Below are 20,697 nucleotides of genomic sequence, written 5' to 3'. Positions count from 1 at the left end.
AGGGCAAAGAGTTGGTTATTTGAATCAGCTGTGTTATGATAGGGCAAAAAAAGAAAATATGCACTCAGGGGGGGCCCCAGAACCGACTTTGGGAAACCCTGGTAGAGGAGCGGCCACCTCAAATACCCACTGGTATTTGGCCCATCTAATCTTATAGATGTATTTCATACCGCTGCATATACTTCTTGAATACTACCCTACACATCCAAAGGGAAATACTGCACTTGACTTATGTTTGTTGGGTTTTCTACAAATACACCTTTACTGTAAATTAGGTCACTATATACAGTAGCTGGTCTTTTACCTCTTTCCTAATCTGACCTCTAGATGGCGGTATATACATGGGGACAAAATCCAACAAAATCCACATTCCAGACAGTATATTGTATTGCCTCTTGTGGTGCAGTCATGTATCTGCAATACCTAGCCTGCCTACTGACTGCAAGAGTATATTCTTATCAGGATCTCCTTTATGTAGAGAATCATTCAACCCTATACATTGCACTGCTCTAAATTGATCCCCAATGAATTCGCCCCAGGATAGTATTATGTGTTGTTACAAAGTAAAACTGAAAGGAACCGATTGACCAAAATATGTACATAGTCGCCCATAGTGTATGAATACATGGTCTGACTAGGTGAATACTTGAGAATGAACACTGAATCAAGCAGTTAATCAAGCACAACTAAAAATAAAAAAAACAGACAAAACTCTCACAATCAGAGACCACTTCATTTATCCAAGACGTTGTTCACAGTTTTATTTGAATTCATTTTTAATGTAGTGTGTGTCTTTTAAAAATTTTTAAACCAGGAAGCACTTGGTCATAAAAGTAAATAATAAAACGAACAATACTTATTCTTGCAGCCAATAGACATTTTTAACAACATCATCACAAATACTCTGGTGTATTGATGTTTTTCTATTCATAAGATTGCAATATCCAAAGAGCAACAGTTTATATACCACCCTCCCTTTCAGGTTAAAGACCTGTTTTTAAAAATCTTTCAGTCAGTGATTCCACACACACACACACACACACACACACACACACACACACACACACACACACACACACACACACACACACACACACACACACACACACACACACACACACACAAAACTGTGTTGGCGAAAAGGATACAAAACTCTTCAAAAAAATCTCAAGGTCAGGTCATGAGAAAGAAATCCGTATGTGCTTATTATTGTATTTTAAAAACAAAACCAAAAGGGGAAAAAAATACAATATAAAACATAAAAGGCTGACATAAAATGATGTGTTATTATTATCATCATCCATATCATTATCATTATTATTTTGTCATTTTTACTATTGCATCACTAAAACTACTACTATTCATGTTCACACCATTACATCTACAATAATAAAAATAATAGTCATAATAATGACAATGGTAGTAATAATAACCCCAAACAACCTTTTTTTAAACAAAACAATAAACTCCCCCCCAAAAAACAAGAGGTTACTTCATTGAATTGAATAAATGTCGCCTTTAAGACTGGAAAAAGAACAGCAAACATGGGTTACCGATGGACAGATAGAAAGGAAAAAGAGAGAGAAAACCTAACCCAAAGAAACAGAGGAAAGCAGTGAGAGTGTCCATCCATCCTATTCCTCCAAACCAAACGTAACATTCCTGTGGTGTTACAGCAACATTGTTATGTTGCTACAACATCACAGCAATGTACAATAAATAAAAGGTCGTAGTTCGGGCCTTGATCCTCTCCTTGCTTCCTAACAGTAGTTGGCGTGGGGACGATGGTTCCAAAAGCTGGAGTCGCATGAAAGATTATGTCGTACTGATTCTGCTCAGTTCTTGTCTAATGGCTGGAAGAGAGAAGTGACATACAAGAGGAGTGTTACAGGCCATGTCATAGACATAAAAGGTGCTGTCAAAGCCCAATAATAGTATATTAGCATTATTAGTTTCAGTTTCTCTGTTTCTGATGCTCTCTGGTGGATAATACGTCTCACTTCTCCCTCTCTAACAATAACAAGCACATTTGATCAGTTACAAACGTATGTGTAGTTAAAACTACAGTCAATTTCCCATGGAGACATTCTCTGATGAGGTGAGTGAGGACGACGCACCGTCAATGATCTCATCCTTCACCTTGTGCAATTCACGAACGACTTCTTCCAAGATTTCCTGTTTCAAGTACAAAAAAAGTGAATCCTAACAGGTATAATACCTTTTCAGATTTACAAAGCGTATGTGCCACTGACTGATTGCAGGGCACCTTACCTGCTTCATTCTGTCAAAGTCTAAGGCGTCTGTGTCGCTGCTACTCCCCACAGGTCGTACCCTACAGAAAAGTAAAACACTCTCACACTTACACACTTCATAACATCACTGGTATTTCAATGTATTTATTTGACGAATGCACAGAGAGCGAACATGCAAGAGAAAAATAAGTGCACATATAAGGCATTAAGTGTACAGAGGGAAACATGTACAGTCCTTTACACAGTTAAACAGGCAATCCCTTGATTCAAATCAAATCAAATTGTATTAGTCACATGCGCCAAATACAACAGGTGTAGCCCTTATAGTGAAATGCTTACTTACGAGCCCCTAACCAACAATGCAGTTTTAAAAAATACGGATAAGAATAATAAATAAAAGTAACAAGTAATTAAAGAGCAGCAGTAAAATAACAATAGCGAGACTATATACAGGGGGGTACCGGTACAGAGTCAATGTGCGGGGGCACCGGTTAGTTGAGGTAATATGTAAATGTTGGTAGAGTTATTAAAGTGACTATGCATAGATGACAACAGAGAGTAGCAGCGGTGTAAAAGAAGGAAAAGGCCGGGGGGGGGGGGGGGGGGGGGGCAATGCAATACGTCTTGGTAGCCATTTGATTAGATGTTCAGGAGTCTTATGGCTTGGGGGTAGAAGCTGTTCAGAAGCCTCTTGGACCTAGACTTGGCGCTCCGGTACCGCTTGCCATGCGGTAGCAGAGAGAACAGTCTATGACGAGGGTGGCTGGAGTCTTTGACAATTTTTAGGGCCTTCCTCTGACACTGACTGGTGTAGAGGTCCTGGATGGCAGGAAGCTTGGCCCCAGTGATTTACTGGGCCGTTCGCACTACCCTCTGTAGTGCCTTGCGGTCGGAGGCCGGGCAGTTGCCTTACCAGGCAGTGATGCAACCAGTCAGGATGCTCTCGATGGTGCAGCTGTAGAACCTTTTGAGGATCTGAGGACCCATGCCAAATCTTTTCAGTCTCCTGAGGGGGAAAGGGTTTTGTCGTGCCCTCTTCACGACTGTCTTGGTGTGCTTGGACCATGTTAGTTTGTTGGTGATGTGGACACCAAGGTACTTGAAGCTCTCAACCTGCTCCACTGCAGCCCCGTCGATGAGAATGGGGGCGTGCTCGGTCCTCTTTTTCCTGTAGTCCACTATCATCTCTTTTGTTTTGATCAAGTTGAGGGAGAGGTTGTTGTCCTGGCACCACACGGCCAGGTCTCTGACCTCCTCCCTATAGGCTGTCTTGTCGTTGTCGGAAATCAGGCCTACCACTGTTGTGTCATCGGCAAACTTAATGATGGTGTTGGAGTCGTGTCTGACCGTGCGGTCATGAGTGAACAGGGAGTACAGGAGGGGACTGAGCACACACCACTGAGGGGCCCCTGTGTTAAGGTTCAGCATGGCAGATGTGTTATTACCTACCCTTACCACCTGGGGGCGGCCCGTCAGGATGTCCAGGATCCAGTTGCAGAGGGAGGTGTTTAGTCCCAGGGTCTTTAGCTTATTCTTGAGCTTTGAGGGCACTATGGTGTTGAATGCTGAGTTGTGGTCAATGAATAGCATTCTCACATAGGTGTTCCTTTTGTCCTGGTGGGAAAGGGCAGTGTGGAGTGCAATACAGATTGCATCATCTGTTGATCTGTTGGGGCGGTATGCAAATTGGAGTGGGTCTTGGCGTTCTGGGATAATGGTGTTGATGTGAACCATGACCAGCCTTTCAAAGCACTTCATGGCTACAGACGTGAGTGCTACGGGTTGGTAGTCATTTATGCAGGTTACCTTAGTGTTCTTGGGCACAGGCGCTATGGTGGTCTGCTTAAAATATGTTGGTATTACAGACTCGGACAGGGAGAGGTTGAAAATGTCAGTGAAGACACTTGCCAGTTGATCAGTGCATGCTCGCAGTACACGTCCTGGTAATCCGTCTGGCCCTGCGGCCTTGTGAATGTGACCTGTTTAAAGGTCTTACTCACATCGACTGCGGAGAGTATGATCACACATTAGTCCGGAACAGCTGGTGCACTCATGCATGTTTCAGTGTTATTTGCCTCGAAGCGAGCATAGAAGTAGTTTAGCTCGTCTGGTAGGCTCGTGTCACTGGGCAGCTCTCGGCTGTGCTTCCCTTTTTAGTCTGTAACAGTTAGCAAGCCCTGCCACATCCGACGAGTGTCAGAGCCGGTGTAGTACGATTCGATCTTAGTCCTGTATTGACGCTTTGCCTGTTTGATGGTTCGTCGGAGGGCATAGAGGGATTTCTTATAAGCTTCCGGGTTAGATGTTCCGTTCCTTGAAAGCGGCAGTTCTAGCCTTTAGCTCAGTGCGGATGTTGCATGTAATCCATGGCTTCTGGTTGGGGTATGTACGTACGGTCACTGTGGGGACGACGTCATCGATGCACTTATTGATGAAGCCAATGACTGATGTGGTATACTCCTCAATGCCATCGGAGGAATCGCGGGATATATTCCAGTCTGTGCTAGCAAAACAGTCCTGTAGCTTAGCATCTGCTTCATCTGACCACTTTTTTTTATTGATCTAGTCACTGGTGCTTCCTGCTTTAATTTTGCTTGTAATCAGGAATCAGGAGGGTAGAATTATGGTCAGATTTTCCAAATGGAGGGCGAGGGAGAGCTTTGTATGCGTCTCTGTGTGTGGAGTAAAGGTGGTCCAGAGTTTTTTTCCCTCTGGTTGCACATTTAACATGCTGATAGGAATTTGGTAAAACGGATTTAAGTTTCCCTGCATTAAAGTCCCCGGCCACTAGGAGCGCCGCCTCTGGGTGAGCGTTTTCTCTTTTGCTTATGGCGGTATACAGCTCATTCAATGCTGTCTTAGTGCCAGCCTCGTTGATTAATTATTAGATGTATGTTGGCAGACTGACTGAGTCCCTCAGGTTCTCACCTTGATACCAGTGATGACCTCTCGGCAGAGTTGGCTCTGTCCCATGGCTTCTTCCCTCCATCTGAGAGGGCAGGAGAAGAGAAGACAGGGGTCAGGTGAGGAAAAACATTACCTAAACATGTCAATTGTATTGTTTCTATATAGTTTATATGGTGTTGTTCTTGTGTAGTACAGCATATAATGTGTTGTTCTTGTGTAGTACAGTATATATTGTGTTGTATTTGTACTGTATATATTGTATATAGTGTGTATGACTGTAGTACCTGTGGCGTTTTGTCCACCCCTGGTGCTGGGTGAAGGGGATCCGTTCGGGTCATCCTGAAAAACAACAGGAGGAAAATGTTGAGGTCAACTAAGGAGAAGTGAGCCATACATTTAATGATGAAAAGAGTCATATGTCACTGTTGTATCATCAGTTAGCATCACTCACGTTTTGGCTGTCTTCAGGCTTCTCTGACGCTGCTTTCCTTCTGGGGGCAAGAAGAAGCCTCAAGTCAGACCCTCATTCAGTTTGATATCAAAGTAGTACATTCAATATGGCTGCCGGCCCACTCCACATATGACAGGAAATGATGTTGAATAGAAATGCCTGTTGTGGTGGTTTTAACAATGCTCTGAATAGGAATGTCTGTTCTAGTGTTTCTAACTCTATGCTCTGACCTCCGCGCCAGCAGAGCGTTCATCTCCTCCATCAGTCCTCCGCTGCCGCCACTCGTCCTGTTGGCATCGTTTTTGGCCCCCGATCCTGAAGAGTTAGAGTCCTCAGGCTGGCGAGAGAAGGAAGACACACACACACACCGTATGTTAGGTGAGGATAGAACGGAGTGTGTGTGACGTCACCTAGCTGTAAGAGGAGGAGCACAAGTTAATGGTCCGAAGGGGCTTCCTTTCCTAGTTCAGCTCCACTGATATGCAAGAGCTGGGCTTGGTGAACATTGTGCTTTCACCCATCCTCTGTTATGAGATCAGTGCAGATGAAGGACCGAAGAAGAGGAGGAGGAGAGGTCTTTAGACTTTTGAGATGCCCACGCAGTATGTTTGCCTGGGCCTTGATGTTACTACTATAAACCTCATTACATCTTCATAAACCCTCATAGGATGCTCTTACATCCCCATGTCTATGAAGGTATTGATAGATTGTCTGAGAGGGTAAGTCCATGTACTATTTTATGTTATGTAACATGGTGATTAGTGTGATTGGCATCTCACTCTATTGACGCGGCGCAGTTTGGCTCCAGCAATCATGGCGGCGAGTCCCGTCGGGGCGGGAGCCTCCTCACCCTGTCCCCCTCCACCCATGGGCAGCGGAGGAGGCAGGGGGGGCGGGGGAGCCCCTGCCGAGGGGGGAGGGGGCCCGGGAGGGGGAGGAGGCATAGGGGCACCCAGGGAGGGGGGGCCTCCACCTAAAGAGGAGCCCATGGACATGGGGGGCGGCATGGGGGCTGGGGGGGCTACAGAGAGCACACCGGGATGGCCTGGGAAAGGAGAGCCTGGTGAAATTGAGAGAGGGAGAGAGAAAGAGAAGAGAGGAAATAAGACATTGTTTATAGTGTCACAGTGTCTGACTTTGAAAGGGAATATGCACTCACATCAGGCCCTTGAGACTGTAAAGACGACCTTCACTTTAAAAACATTTCCATTTCACTGTTCGGTAGGTTGAGTTTAGCGTTTTCCTCACCTGGGTTCGAGGATCGTCGTTCCCTCTCCATGTGGGCCTGCATCTGCTGTTGCTCCATCATCTGCCTGGGGAGACAGCAGACACACAGTCAGTCAGTCAGCCCACCTCCATTTTATGCCTGTCATAGCACAGTCAGTGAGATAGGCAGAAAGCCTTAGAGCCCTATTGCCCCGTAGAGCAGGGGCATTTGACAAACAGCCAGCAGTCCTTCAATTGTATTTATAAACTGGGTGGTTCGAGCCCTGAATGCAGACTGGCTGAAAGATATGGTATAGCAGACCGTATACCACGGGTAACCAGTTTATAATAGCAATAAGGTACCTTGGGGGTTTAGTATCCATAAGAACAGCCCTTAGGCGTGGTATATTAGCCATATACCACACCACCTCGGGCCTTATTGCTTAAATGCACCACAGTCAGTTAGCCTACAGTCCTACTGCTCTACAGTTCTCCAGCTGTCCAAGGTCTGGTAAAATGACGGCATGTGGTGGTATACACTGAGAGCACAAAACATTAGGAACACCTTCCTAATATTGAGTTGCACCCCTTTTTGCCCTCAGAACAGCCTCAATTCGCCGGAGCATGGACTACAAGGTGTCGAAAGCGTTCCACAGGGATGCTGGCCCATGTTGACTCTAATGCTTCCCACAGTTGTGTCAAGTTGGCTGGATGTCCTTCGGGTGGTGGACCATTCTTGAGACATGTGTGAAAAACCCAGCAGCGTTGCCGTTCTTGACACACTCAAACCGGTGCACCTGGCACCTACTACCACACCCCGGTCAAAGGCACTTTTCTATCTCTTGTCTTGCCCATTCACCCTCTGAATGGCACACGTACACAATCCATGTCTACAATTGTCTCAAGGCTTAAAAATGCTTCTTTAGCCTGTCTCCTCCCCTTCATCTACACTGATTGAAGTGGATTTAACAAGTGACATCAATAAGGGATCATAGATTTCATCTGGATTCACCTGGTCAGTCTATGTCATGGAAAAAGCAGGTGTTCCTAATGTTTTGCACACACAGTGTACGTATCCTGTATGTCTGCCTATGTGCAGTAATCAAATCCAATCTTATGTGCAGTACATGGACAAGTAGCGCTATTAACCTCCATGACAAGAGAGATACTCTCCCTGCTGTTCACTATGCTGCAGGCTTTATGAGATGATCCCCCATTTCTTCTTCTCACCCCCACCTCTCTCTTCCCCCGTTCTCTCCTTCTTTACCCACTCTCTATCTCCCCTCCCTCTCTTCACCCTCTCTCCCTCTGATGTGAGACACATTTGATAGAGCTCTGGGCAGAGAGACACCGAAAGACATATTAGAGACACATATTTCCCCCAGATTACACAGACCCACAAATAATACAAAATAAAATACAATGTTGATAAACTCCCATATCTGTTAGGTGAAATACCATCACAGCAGCATGATTTGTGACCTGTTGCCACAAGAAAAGGACAACCAGTGAAGCACAAACACCCTTGTAAATACAACCCATTATTTAGTTGTATTTATTTTCCCTGTTGTACTTCAACTATTTGCACATTGTTACAACTCTGTACATCGCCATAATATAACATTTTAAATGTCTCTATTCTCTTGAAACTTTTGTGAGTGTAATGTTTACTGTTCATTTCTGATTCTTTATTTCACTTTTGTTTAGTATCTATTTCACTTGCTTTGGCAATGTAAACACATGTTTCCCATGCCGATAAAGCCCTTTGAACTGAATGTAGATTGAATTGACAACAGACAGAGAAAGAGAGCGAAAGAGCACACAGAGAGGAAGTGGAATTTTCCAGCTGTGTGTAATGTTGGAGAGGAGATGTGCTGACCCAGCAGCCACAGGCCTGGGAGATACACACTGACTGTTACCACTGGAGGGGGCTCCACACACACACACACACACACACACACACACACACACACACACACACACACACACACACACACACACACACACACACACACACACACACACACACACACACACACACACACACACACACACACACACACACACGCACACAAGCATCTGATATTTTGATCTCCACCCGACACAGAGCTGCAGTGCAATCCTGACTTTTACCACTAGTGAGCGCCTCAGGGGTGTCCTCTCCACTGAGAGGTCATCACATATCCATAATGCAATCGTATTTGTTTTGTTTCTGCTTTGGCATTTGGAATTGAGATGAAATGATAAGCGGAGCAGAAATAGCTCAGGCAACAAAGGGCTTGTGTAATTCCCTGGGGGCGTAGAGACAGAGATAGATAGCAGAAACAGCTCGAGTTACTGTACCTCTCTGAATAGGTGCTATGGTGCAATCGAATAGTCTTGGAGCATAATCTCAAGCACAAATCTGCTATTAACATCTATTCTCCACAATCTGCCGCGACCATGATTTAGCACAAATAAGCACTTCCTGTGTTAAGCTGTCATTATAACTCCATCATTCTCTTTCCCTCTTTTACTCGCTCTCTCTCTGTCAGACTCTCTGAAACTCTCGCTCTCTCCCTCCTCTATGTTAATCCCGTGAGGAGACAGAGGGAGAGAGAGAACAGAGGGAGGAGAGGAATAAAAGGTTGATGAGGACAGATGTCTGGCTGGGGGTCATGTGGACAGGGCTGCTGCCTGTTCGCAGACTGAGTCCTGCGTGACAGACCGTTCTCTATTGTGCAGTCTTTGCTGACAGACTCGCAGACAACACAGTGTGTTTACCGCTCTAATCCTGTCGTCGGGAAACATCTCTGGGAAGTTCGGTGAATGTTGTGTCTGATGTATTTCCTGTCTTAGCCATGCTGACATCCAATAATAAGCTATACAATCTCATTAATGGAACTGCGGTGATCCTCTCTGTGGGAAACGTTGTGTGGATGTTGTGTGAACGTTGTTTCAATGTTTTGTGGCTGTTATGTCAACGCTGTGTCTTGTTACGTGGTTGTTGCGGAGTACCTCGATGCCTCACCTTGCTCTCTGCACCTCCATCTCGTCTGTAGTGGGCCCATTCTGCACTGGGCGCGGGACCACCGGGCCTGGAAGGAGAGGAGGGAAGGAAGGGAGAGAGAGAAGGGGAGAAAAGACAAGAGATATTTATTACCTATTGTTTGTATGGTTGACTTTATTGTTGGTGTTCGGCGAGAGAGAGAGAGAGAGAGAGAGAGAGAGAGAGAGAGAGAGAGAGAGAGAGAGAGAGAGAGAGAGAGAGAGAGAGAGAGAGAGAGAGACACACACACAGAGAGAGAGAGACACACAGAGAGAGAGAGACACACAGAGAGAGAGAGACACACAGAGAGAGACAGAGAGAGAGAGACAGAGAGAGACAGAGAGGGACAGAGAGAGACAGAGAGGGAGAATCCCAGTGTGTGTCTTATCTACCTGAAAGGTGAGAGGCGTAGACCACTCCCACCTGCATCACAGCTGTCACTCACTCTCTCTTACATCACAAACACATACTCCTGTTACATAGTAGTCTCGTAAATATGACCCTAGGCAACAGCAGTGACTTTCTTCTTACCTTCGATAATAATAAAATACAAAAATCTTGCGTTTAGTGAAGGTAGTTGATACAAACTACCCAGCAGACTTGGAACATTCCCAGAACATTAGATAACATTCCCATGAAGTTCTAGTTAGGGTTTTTATAATAAAATATATACAACATATCCTTGGAATGTTCTCCTAACATTCACTAAAATGTTGTGCACAACATCTGTAACAACCACCACAGAACATTCCCCAAACGTTGTCATTAGGTTTCCAGGTAATGTAATAACACAATGTACCAGTCATGTTTTCCCGCCAAACCAAAATTGGTCCCGCCAAACCAAAATTGGTTCTGCGAAAGTTCCCATAACATTCCTTAGGTTGCGGCAAATGTTCTCATCACACAAAAATTGTCCAGTTATGTTAATGATTATACTGTTACCACAACCAAATGAAACATTCTGGGAACCTTTAAAGAACAGACAAAATGTGTTCTGGGAACGTTCTTGTAACATCAGGTGAATGTTTTTTTTTGCACCCTAAAAGAAACATTGTAGAATCATCTGCACAACTGGACATGTTATGTGTTTTGGAAAAATATATTTTGTGATGTCCCCACAATGTTCCCACCAGACTGTTTCCACAACCTAATGAAACATTCTGGGGAACCTTCACAGAACAAATGAAATGTGTTCTAGGAACATTCTTGCAACATCAGGCGAATGTTTTATACAAACGTTCTATAATCCTCTGCATGACTGGACAGTCTTATGAGGACATTTGACGCGACCTAACAAATGTTCTGGGAACGTTCACATGACCACTTTTGGTTTGCTGGGTATCCATTTGCAAAATGCACTCATTAAAAATAACCTCGGTGATCTCCATCTTGCTAGCTACTATGATACAGCGGTGACGTAGTTCCTCTATGCCAAACTGACGTTTTGTTTCATACAGACGTGTTGCGCCGGAACATTGAAACATTGTGGGAGGCAGCCTGGACGTCTAGAGAGACTAGTTACATAGCCCAACCTTTGCCTGTGTGACTTTACAAAAAGAGAGAGGGCCTCACAGTGGTACCAGTTTGACTGGCAATGTGGGGGCCCTGAACCAAAGGTATTCCTCAAGGCTTGGAGTTTGACACATTACTTATGACCTACGATCTCATATGTCGTTCACTACTGCCGGAAGTGTCTCCATAGCAACCGGTGATTGGTTAGAGAGGATGTTGATGGCTGTGGTTGGTCGAGTTACAGCCGGTGTTCCAAAATAACACACAACAACAAAGCAACCGGACTCACGATCTCACACAATCGCTCACGATCTCCGGACAGTCACTCTCCATACCGCTCCATACTGCTACCTCATCTCTTATTAATTAGTTATGAATTAGTTATCACATACACGCACGCACACACACACACACACACACACACACACACACACACACACACACACACACACACACACACACACACACACACACACACGTTGACAACAAAAAGCAAGTACTCAACAGTTTACATCCTAACACAACCATCCACATACTGAAAATCCACTACAGGGAACACACCATAACATACCAACAATATTCACAACACAACACAACACACATAATCCCAGTATCCACAACAACCCAACAGCTATCTAATATCATTCAGCACCCACATACACACACACACACACACACACACACACACACACACACACACACACACACACACACACACACACACACACACACACACACACACACACACACACACACACACACACACACACACACCGACACACACACACACTACTAGTAGTCATAGCACCAAACAGATCTTGCCCAACAAACACACCTCAAACCCAATCAAAATGAAATGAATGTCCACAAACTACTAATATATCCACAACGCTCAGTCACCTGAAAACACCTCTCGCTCTCTTTCTCTCTCACACACACACACACACCATGCCACAATCTTAACACATTTACACACATTCTATGTCACGATTATAACACAGACATACATACACACAATCCAGTAAGAGTGTGAGAGACAGCCAGCAGCAGTACCTACAGGACATATTGAAGAGGACGAATCGGCTGTGGCAGACACAGAAGCACTGACAGACCCACTCTCTGCTCACCATAGCTCGCCCTGAGCCCTCCTCTTCCTCCATCTCTCTCCTCCTCCTCTGTCGCGCTCACCTGTCCAGGTATCTCTCCTGCCTCACCCACACCATCCCCCTCCTACCCCTCTCGTCTCCAGTGTCATCTCTAGTAATCCACACCTCTATGCAGCAGCAGGAGAGTGTGTACAGGGTAGTTCACCTTTAACGAGGCCCTCCATCTTCCAGAAGCCTGGTCACTGAGAGACTGGCCAGGTGGCTCCATAGACATACATACAGTAGACACACGCAGGCCATTGAGATCAGTGAGGCCCGTCTGCACCAGGCCTCGGGAACACCAGGGGGCAGACGTGAGGTGCTGTGAGGAGTGGTAAGGGGCCTGAGGTGCTGTGAGGCTCAGGCCTAATCCCAAATCAACCCCTACACCATAGGCACTTGTTTAGACCCGAGAGGATTGAATAGGTGTGTCCAATAAGGCTGCTCCCATATTACTTACAGCATACCTATCGAATCCATTTAGATCTCATCATAGGGGCTAGGAGGGAATTTGTGGATTGAGTGTAGGACCTGCTGTTTGGCAGTTCAGTCAGCGGTCTACTGCCACATTTACGGGCTTAAATGAACGTGATGTCAGCATGTTTCACTTTCATCATCTTGTGAGCGTGCGCGAGCGAGGTAGCGAGTGTGTTTGTTTCAGTAAGCCTCTTTCTGAGGTGTAGGCCTAACCCTGTTTGTTGCGCATGAGTGTTCAGTGTGTGTGTGTGTGTTGGTTTGTATAAGTCCCTCCAAGGACTGCAGAAGAGAGGGTGTCTAACCCTTGACATTATGGCGTCTGCTGAGCACACACACAGAGAGAGAGAGACACACACACACACACATAGGCTGGGGGGGGGGGGGGGGGGGGGGGGTCTGTGACACTCGGAGACAGAGCAGAGAGCAGAGGGGTGGTGGTGTATCTTCTGTTCTGTCACTGGACCCTCTTTGTTCCCAGTCTGTGTGTGTCACGCCCTGACCGTAGAGAGCCGTTTTATGTCTCTATTTGGTTCGGTCAGGGTGTGATGTGGGGTGGGCATTCTATGTTTTGTTTTCTATGTTTCTTTATTTCTATGTTTTGGCCGGGTATGGTTCTCAATCAGGGACAGCTGTCTATCGTTGTCTCTGATTGGGAATCATACTTAGGTAGCCCTTTCCCTCCTTTCAGTGTGGGTAGTTGACTTCTGTTAGTGGCACTTAGCCCTGTAAGCTTCACGGTTGTTTTCTTTGTTTGTTGTTTTGTTGGCGTCATTTTTCTAAAATAAAAGGAATATGTACGCTCACCACGCTGCACTTTGGTCCACTTCTTTTGACGGCCGTGACAGTGTGTTTGTGTGTGTATTCCGCAAAAGAAAAGCGGAGCACTTGAAGACTGGGCCCCAGTGACAACTCCTCAATGACTCATTTTAATTAACAGAGAGGAGGAGAGCAGAGAAAACACACAGTTACTGTGAGGACTGGGGAGGAGAGGACTCCACTGCCTCATTCTCTCTGTATCATTCTATTTATATCTCTCTCTCTCTCTCTCTCTCTCTCTCACTCTCTCTGTATAGCTGTGTCTCTCCATCTCCATCTCTCTCTCGCTCTTTTTCTCTCTCTCTCTCCCCCTCTATCATTCTCTCTATCGCTCTCTCTCCCCCTCTCTCTGTCATTATCTCTCTATCACTCTCTCTGTATAGCTGTCTCTCCATCTCTCTCTCTCTCTCGCTCTCTTTCTCTCTCTCCCCCTCTCTCTCTCTCCATCTCTCTCTCTCTCTCTCTCTGTCATTCTCTCTCTCTATCACTCTCTCTCCCCCTCTATCATTCTCTCTCTATCACTCTCTCTCCCCCTCTATCATTCGCTCTCTATCGCTCTCTCTCCCTCTCTCTGTCATGATCTCTCTATCACTCTTTCTCCCCCTCTATCATTCTCTCTCTATCGCTCTCTCTCCCCCTCTCTCCAGCATTCTCTCTCTATCGCTCTCTCTCCCCCTCTCTCTGTCATTATCTCTCTATCGCTCTCTCTCCCCCTCTCTCCGTCATTCTCTCTCTATCGCTCTCTCTCCCCCTCTATCATTCTCTCTCTATCACTCTCTCTCCCCCTCTATCATTCTCTCTCTATCGCTCTCTCTCCCCCTCTCTCCGTCATTCTCTCTCTATCACTCTCTCTCCCCCTCTATCATTCTCTCTCTATCACTCTCTCTCTCTGTTATTCTCTCTCCCTCTCTCTCTATCGCTCTCTCTCCCCCTCTCTCCGTCATTCTCTCTCTATCGCTCTCTCTACCCTCTCTCCGTCATTCTCTCTCTATCGCTCTCTCTCCCCCTCTCTCCGTCATTCTCTCTCTATCGCTCTCTCTCCCACTCTCTCCGTCATTCTCTCTCTATCACTCTCTCTCCCCCTCTATCATTCTCTCTCTATCGCTCTCTCTCCCTCTCTCTGTCATTCTCTCTCTATCGCTCTCTCTCCCCCTCTCTCCGTCATTCTCTCTCTATCACTCTCTCTCCCCCTCTATCATTCTCTCTCTATCGCTCTCTCTCCCCCTCTCTCTGTCATTCTCTCTCTATCGCTCTCTCTCCCCCTCTCTCCGTCATTCTCTCTCTATCGCTCTCTCTCCCCCTCTCTCCGTCATTCTCTCTCCCTCTCTCTCTATCGCTCTCTCTCCCCCTCTCTCCGTCATTCTCTCTCTATCGCTCTCTCTCCCCCTCTCTCCGTCATTCTCTCTCCCTCTCTCTCTATCACTCTCTCTCCCCCTCTATCATTCTCTCTCTATCGCTCTCTCTCCCTCTCTCTGTCATTCTCTCTCTATCGCTCTCTCTCCCCCTCTCTCCGTCATTCTCTCTCTATCGCTCTCTCTCCCCCTCTCTCTGTCATTATCTCTCTATCGCTCTCGCTCCCCCTCTCTCTGTCATTATCTCTCTATCGCTCTCTCTCCCCCTCTCTCCATCATTCTCTCTCTATCGCTCTCTCTCCCCCTCTCTCTGTCCCAGGAGATTATGACACTGCAGTGTGTATGACTGTGCCCGCAGTGTGTGTGTGTGTGTGTTTGTTTGTTAATGTGTACAGTGCACTGAAGGTGTGTGTGTTTATGAGGGTGTGTGCGTAAATGGGTTAATCTGAGTCCAAAGGGAAAATTAAGGTCATCATCTTTAAAGCAAATGAACTCTTTCACCACCGGGGTGAGTTTTGGGGTTCAGCGTGAGGTGATAATCTTAGCCTGACGCCTCTTGATACATTACAACAGGAGCAAAGCATGTGGATATAAAATAAGTTAGAATGGCTATGTTGTCATGTTATGTATCCTGTACTGGGTTCCAGTTACACATTGCCTCTTGACGCCGTTGCACTGTCAATGGCTCCGTCTATGCCTTGCAATGTATGTGCTCATTTGGCTCTATGCCACGGTTTCAACGTCCACGTGTGAAGTTGTGGAGCGCGAGAAAAGCAAAGCCAATTCCCCTAAAAGGCCATAGAGAGAGTGAACTGAGTGACCCTGCTGTGGGTGACCATGGAGAGAACCTGGGGCGCAACTAATATTTTCTCGGATAAACACTCCAAACAGCCTACCCGACCGCTCAGAGGCGTCTGCATGGTCCTAAAGCACACCCTTTCCTCGTTTTGTATCACATTCCAATTATAAAACTGGGGGACAAAAATGCAATTTCAGAATGTAGGGGGGCATGTCCCCCCCCATCCCCAGTGAAAGTTGTGCCCCTGGAAAGAACTATGAGGTTGTGGAGGAACTCTAACAGAATGACAGTAAATATGGACTGACAGACAGACAGCCCCAGCACTCTGACTCACCTGCATTATTCAAACTGCAGTAGAAAAACTAACCTGTCTACATCCTTTTTCTGCCTCTCAGCCCCTTCATCATTTTAAGGTTAAGTCCATTTTCAAATCAGTCCATTCAGTCGAAGTGGATTGAAATTCCAATCGGAAAATTGGGTCATTGAAAGTAAGTGCCACCCGTTCATACCTCAGATTGACTGAATTGAAATGGCATTGACTTCACCTTGCATGACAGGCTCCCTTTCCCCCCTTGCCATAATTAATGAGATTTACAGTATATAGGGTATAGATGTAGAATCTTAATTTGAGACAGTTTGCTACGGCAGGAAAATAATCCTGCAGCAAGAGGACATGTGAATTATTATGTGGATTATAATTAATGGAACTTTTTTGTAGGGGTTGATACATTTTTCGTCAGGGCAAATCAAACCTGACACTTTAAAGTGGGAATTACAAACTTTAGAAGCCTTTTTAAAATGTTGAATACACTGCCGTGCAGGAAGATTCTCAGCAACAACAGAGTGATCAAATTAAGATCCTACACCTGTAGGGCTTTCCCAATTCATGTTGTCTATTCATGCCCCACCCCCCCCAATCTGCCTGTTGTTGCCCACTGTCACCCCGATTGGGGTTAAAGACCTATTAACACCCTGAGCCTCACAGACACACACTGGGCTTGACACACAGCGGCTACACACACACACACACACACACACACACACACACACACACACACACACACACACACACACACACACACACACACACACACACACACACACACACACACATTTACAGCCAACCACACAAAGAGCCTGCCTGACCGACTGTCATGTGTTGTGAGACCCATACGTTTTTAACCTGTGTGTGTGTGCGTGTGTGTGTGTGTGTGTGTGTGTGTGTGTGTGTGTGTGTGTGTGTGTGTCTGTGAGCCAAACTGCTTCATTAGTATTGTTAATCTGGTCTCTAGTGACCTTAGATACACTGGTCCATCTGTCAGTGTCAAACTCCATAGGCTTTATCTCGTTAGCACGTTACAGTTTAAAACCAGAACACATCTGATCAGCCAACTGCAAGTTAATAATAGTAGACGCGAGCACACACACCCACCCCATCGCCCTTACACACTCTCTCTCTCTCACCTCCGTCCTGAGTGCTGAGGACATTGAGAGCGAACAGCATGGCATTGGAGAATGTGGTAGCTTCCTCCTTGCTGGCGAAGTTGAGTCCGTAGACCTGACGGGCATCACGCCACTGGTGGAAGGTTGGCGTGGCCTGGTTATACTTCAGACCCTTCACTATGGAGTAGTTGATTACCACCTAGAGAGGAGAGATGGAGAGATGGAGAGGTGGAGAGATGGTGAGGTGGTGAGATGGTGAGGTGGTGAGATGGTGAGGTGGTGAGATGAGGAGATGGTGAGGTGGAGAGATGGAGAGATGGAGAGATGGTGAGGTGGAGAGATGGAGAGATGGAGAAGTGGTGAGGTGGTGAGGTGGTGAGGTGGTGAGGTGGAGAGATGGAGAGATGGTGAGATGGTGAGGTGGTGAGATGGTGAGATGGAGAGATGGTGAGGTGGTGAGATGGAGAGATGGAGAGATGGTGAGGTGGTGAGATGGAGATGTGGTGAGGTGGTGAGATGGAGAGATGGTGAGATGGTGAGGTGGTGAGATGGAGAGATGGTGAGATGGAGAGATGGTGAGATGGTGAGGTGGTGAGATGGTGAGGTGGTGAGATGGTGAGGTGGAGAGGTGGAGCGATGGAGAGATGGTGAGGTGGTGAGATGGAGATGTGGTGAGGTGGTGAGATGGTGAGATGGAGAGATGGTGAGATGGTGAGATGGAGAGATGGTGAGGTGGTGAGATGGAGAGATGGTGAGATGGTGAGGTGGTGAGATGGAGATGTGGTGAGGTGGTGAGATGGAGAGATGGTGAGGTGGTGAGATGGAGAGATGGTGAGGTGGTGAGGTGGTGAGATGGAGAGATGGTGAGGTGGAGATGTGGTGAGGTGGTGAGGTGGAGATGTGGTGAGGTGGTGAGATGGAGATGTGGTGAGGTGGTGAGGTGGTGAGATGGAGATGTGGTGAGATGGAGATGTGGTGAGGTGGTGAGATGGTGAGGTGGTGAGATGGAGAGATGGTGAGGTGGAGATGTGGTGAGGTGGTGAGATGGAGAGGTGGTGAGGTGGTGAGATGGTGAGGTGGTGAGATGGAGAGATGGTGAGGTGGAGATGTGGTGAGGTGGTGAGATGGAGGTGGTGAGATGGAGGTGGTGAGGTGGTGAGGTGGAGAGATGGTGAGGTGGAGATGAAAAGGAGGAGAGGTGGAAAGGTGGAGATGTGGAGAGGTGGAGAGGTGGAGAGAAGGAGAGGTGGAGAGGTGGTGAGATGGAGATGAAAAGGAGGAGAGGTTGAAAGGTAGATGTGGAGAAGTGGAGAGATGGTGAGGTGGTGAGGTGGAGAGATGGTGAGGTGGAAAGGAGGAGAGGTGGAGAGGTGGTGAGGTGGAGAGGTGGTGAGGTGGAGAGGTGGAAAGGAGGAGAGGTGGAGAGATGGAGAGGTGGTGAGGTGGAGAGGTGGAGAGGTGGTGAGGTGGAAAGGAGGAGAGGTGGAGAGATGGAGAGGTGGTGAGGTGGAGAGGTGGAAAGGTAGAGAGATGGAGAGGTGGAGAGGTGGAAAGGAGGAGAGGTGGAAAGGTGGAGAGATGGAGAGGTGGAGAGATGGTGAGGTGGAGAGGTGGAAAGGAGGAGAGATGGAGAGGTGGAAAGGAGGAGAGGTGGAAAGGTGGAGAGATGGAGAGATGGAGAGGTGGAAAGGAGGAGAAGTGGAGAGATGGAGAGGTGGTGAGGTGGAGAGATGGTGAGGTGGAAAGGGGGAGAGGTGGAAAGGAGGAGAGGAGGTGAGGTGGAAAGGAGGAGAGGTGGAGAGATGGAGAGGTGGAGAGGTGGAGAGGTGGAGAGGTGGTGAGGTGGAAAGGAGGAGAGGTGGAGAGATGGAGAGGTGGTGAGGTGGAGAGATGGTGAGGTGGAAAGGAGGAGAGATGGTGAGGTGGAGAGATGGTGAGGTGGTGAGGTGGAAACGAGGAGAGGTGGAGAGATGGTGAGGCGGAGAGATGGTGAGGTGGAAAGGAGGAGAGGAGGTGGGGTGGAAAGGAGGAGAAGTGGAAAGGTGGAGAGATGGAGAGGTGGAGAGGTGGAAAGAAGGAGAGATGGAAAGGTGGAGAGATGGAAAGGAGGAGAGATGGAAAGGTGGAGAGATGGAGAGATGGAGAGGTGGAGAGGTGGAAAGGAGGAGAGGTGGAAAGGAGGAGAGATGGAGAGGTGGAAAGGAGGGGAGGTGGAAAGGAGGAGAGATGGAGAGGTGGAAAGGAGGAGAGGTGGAGAGGTGGAGAGGTGGAAAGGAGGATTGATGGAAAGGAGGAGAGGTGGAGAGATGGAGAGGTGGAAAGGAGGAGAGGTGGAAAGGAGGGGAGATGGAGAGGTGGAGAGGTGGAAAGGAGGAGAGGTGGAAAGGTGGAGAGGTGGAAAGGAGGAGAGTTGGAGAGGTGGAAAGGAGGAGAGGTGGAAAGGAGGAGAGGTGGAGAGGTGGAAAGGAGGAGAGATGGAGAGGTGGAGAGGTGGAAAGGTGGAGAGATGGAGAGGTGGAAAGGAGGAGAGGTGGAAAGGAGGAGAGGTGGAAAGGTGGAGAGATGGAGAGGTGGAGAGATGGAGAGGTGGAGAGGTGGAAAGGAGGAGAGGTGGAAAGGAGGAGAGGTGGAAAGGTGGAGAGATGGAGAGGTGGAAAGGAGGAGAGGTGGAAAGGTGGAGAGGTGGAAAGGAGGAGAGGTGGAAAGGAGGAGAGATGGAGAGGTGGAGAGATGGAGAGGTGGAAAGGAGGAGAGGTGGAAAGGAGGAGAGGTGGAGAGGTGGAAAGGAGGAGAGGTGGAAAGGAGGAGAGATGGAGAGGTGGAGAGGTGGAAAGGAGGAGAGGTGGAAAGGAGGAGAGTGGGAAGGTGGAGAGATGGAAAGGTGGAGGGATGGAGAGGTGGAAAGGAGGAGAGGTGGAAAGGTGGAGAGGTGGAAAGGTGGAGAGATGGAGAGGTGGAAAGGAGGAGAGGTGGAAAGGTGGAGAGATGGAGAGGTGGAAAGGAGGAGAGAGTTCATGGTTACCTTCAAGGCCATTTTAGATCAATGTGTGTGTGTGTGTGTTTGTGAGTGTGTGTGTGTGTACCTCTACCTGCTGGTCCTGTAACTTGACTCCCACCACGCGGAAGGTGTTGTTGGCAGTGTTGTGATAGATGTTGATGCGGCTGAAGCCCTGCTGGCCTGGCTTGATGGGAACCCACTTCTTACTGCCGTCATCATACACCATGACAGAGGCTCGTGCCTGGCAGATACTCTGCTCACTGAGGGGGACGAGAAAAACAATCAGTCAATTTCTTTATCAATTTGACGCA

General features: G+C 47.3%; 1 protein-coding gene across 1 annotated transcript in view; it reads right to left on the bottom strand.

Moving 5' to 3' along the window:
• Window positions 1–1,815: 1,815 nt before the first annotated feature.
• The window catches only part of LOC120023935 (ena/VASP-like protein), a 47,462-nt gene continuing 28,580 nt past the window's right edge, over window positions 1,816–20,697 (bottom strand). The window contains exons 2-13 of the mRNA XM_038968038.1: window positions 20,478–20,658; window positions 17,410–17,587; window positions 9,827–9,893; window positions 6,859–6,923; window positions 6,390–6,622; window positions 5,841–5,947; window positions 5,611–5,650; window positions 5,444–5,498; window positions 5,181–5,241; window positions 2,272–2,332; window positions 2,118–2,175; window positions 1,816–1,853 (exon numbers count right to left, since the gene is read on the bottom strand). Coding sequence (XP_038823966.1) covers window positions 1,816–1,853; window positions 2,118–2,175; window positions 2,272–2,332; window positions 5,181–5,241; window positions 5,444–5,498; window positions 5,611–5,650; window positions 5,841–5,947; window positions 6,390–6,622; window positions 6,859–6,923; window positions 9,827–9,893; window positions 17,410–17,587; window positions 20,478–20,658 — 1,144 coding nt within the window. The remainder of the gene's footprint in view (window positions 1,854–2,117; window positions 2,176–2,271; window positions 2,333–5,180; window positions 5,242–5,443; window positions 5,499–5,610; window positions 5,651–5,840; window positions 5,948–6,389; window positions 6,623–6,858; window positions 6,924–9,826; window positions 9,894–17,409; window positions 17,588–20,477; window positions 20,659–20,697) is intronic.

Source organism: Salvelinus namaycush, chromosome 29 (genome assembly GCF_016432855.1).
Source record: "Salvelinus namaycush isolate Seneca chromosome 29, SaNama_1.0, whole genome shotgun sequence".
NCBI classification, from domain to species: Eukaryota; Metazoa; Chordata; class Actinopteri; order Salmoniformes; family Salmonidae; genus Salvelinus; species Salvelinus namaycush.
Note: the sequence above shows the minus strand (reverse complement) of the source record. Positions and strands in the feature narration are given on the sequence as shown.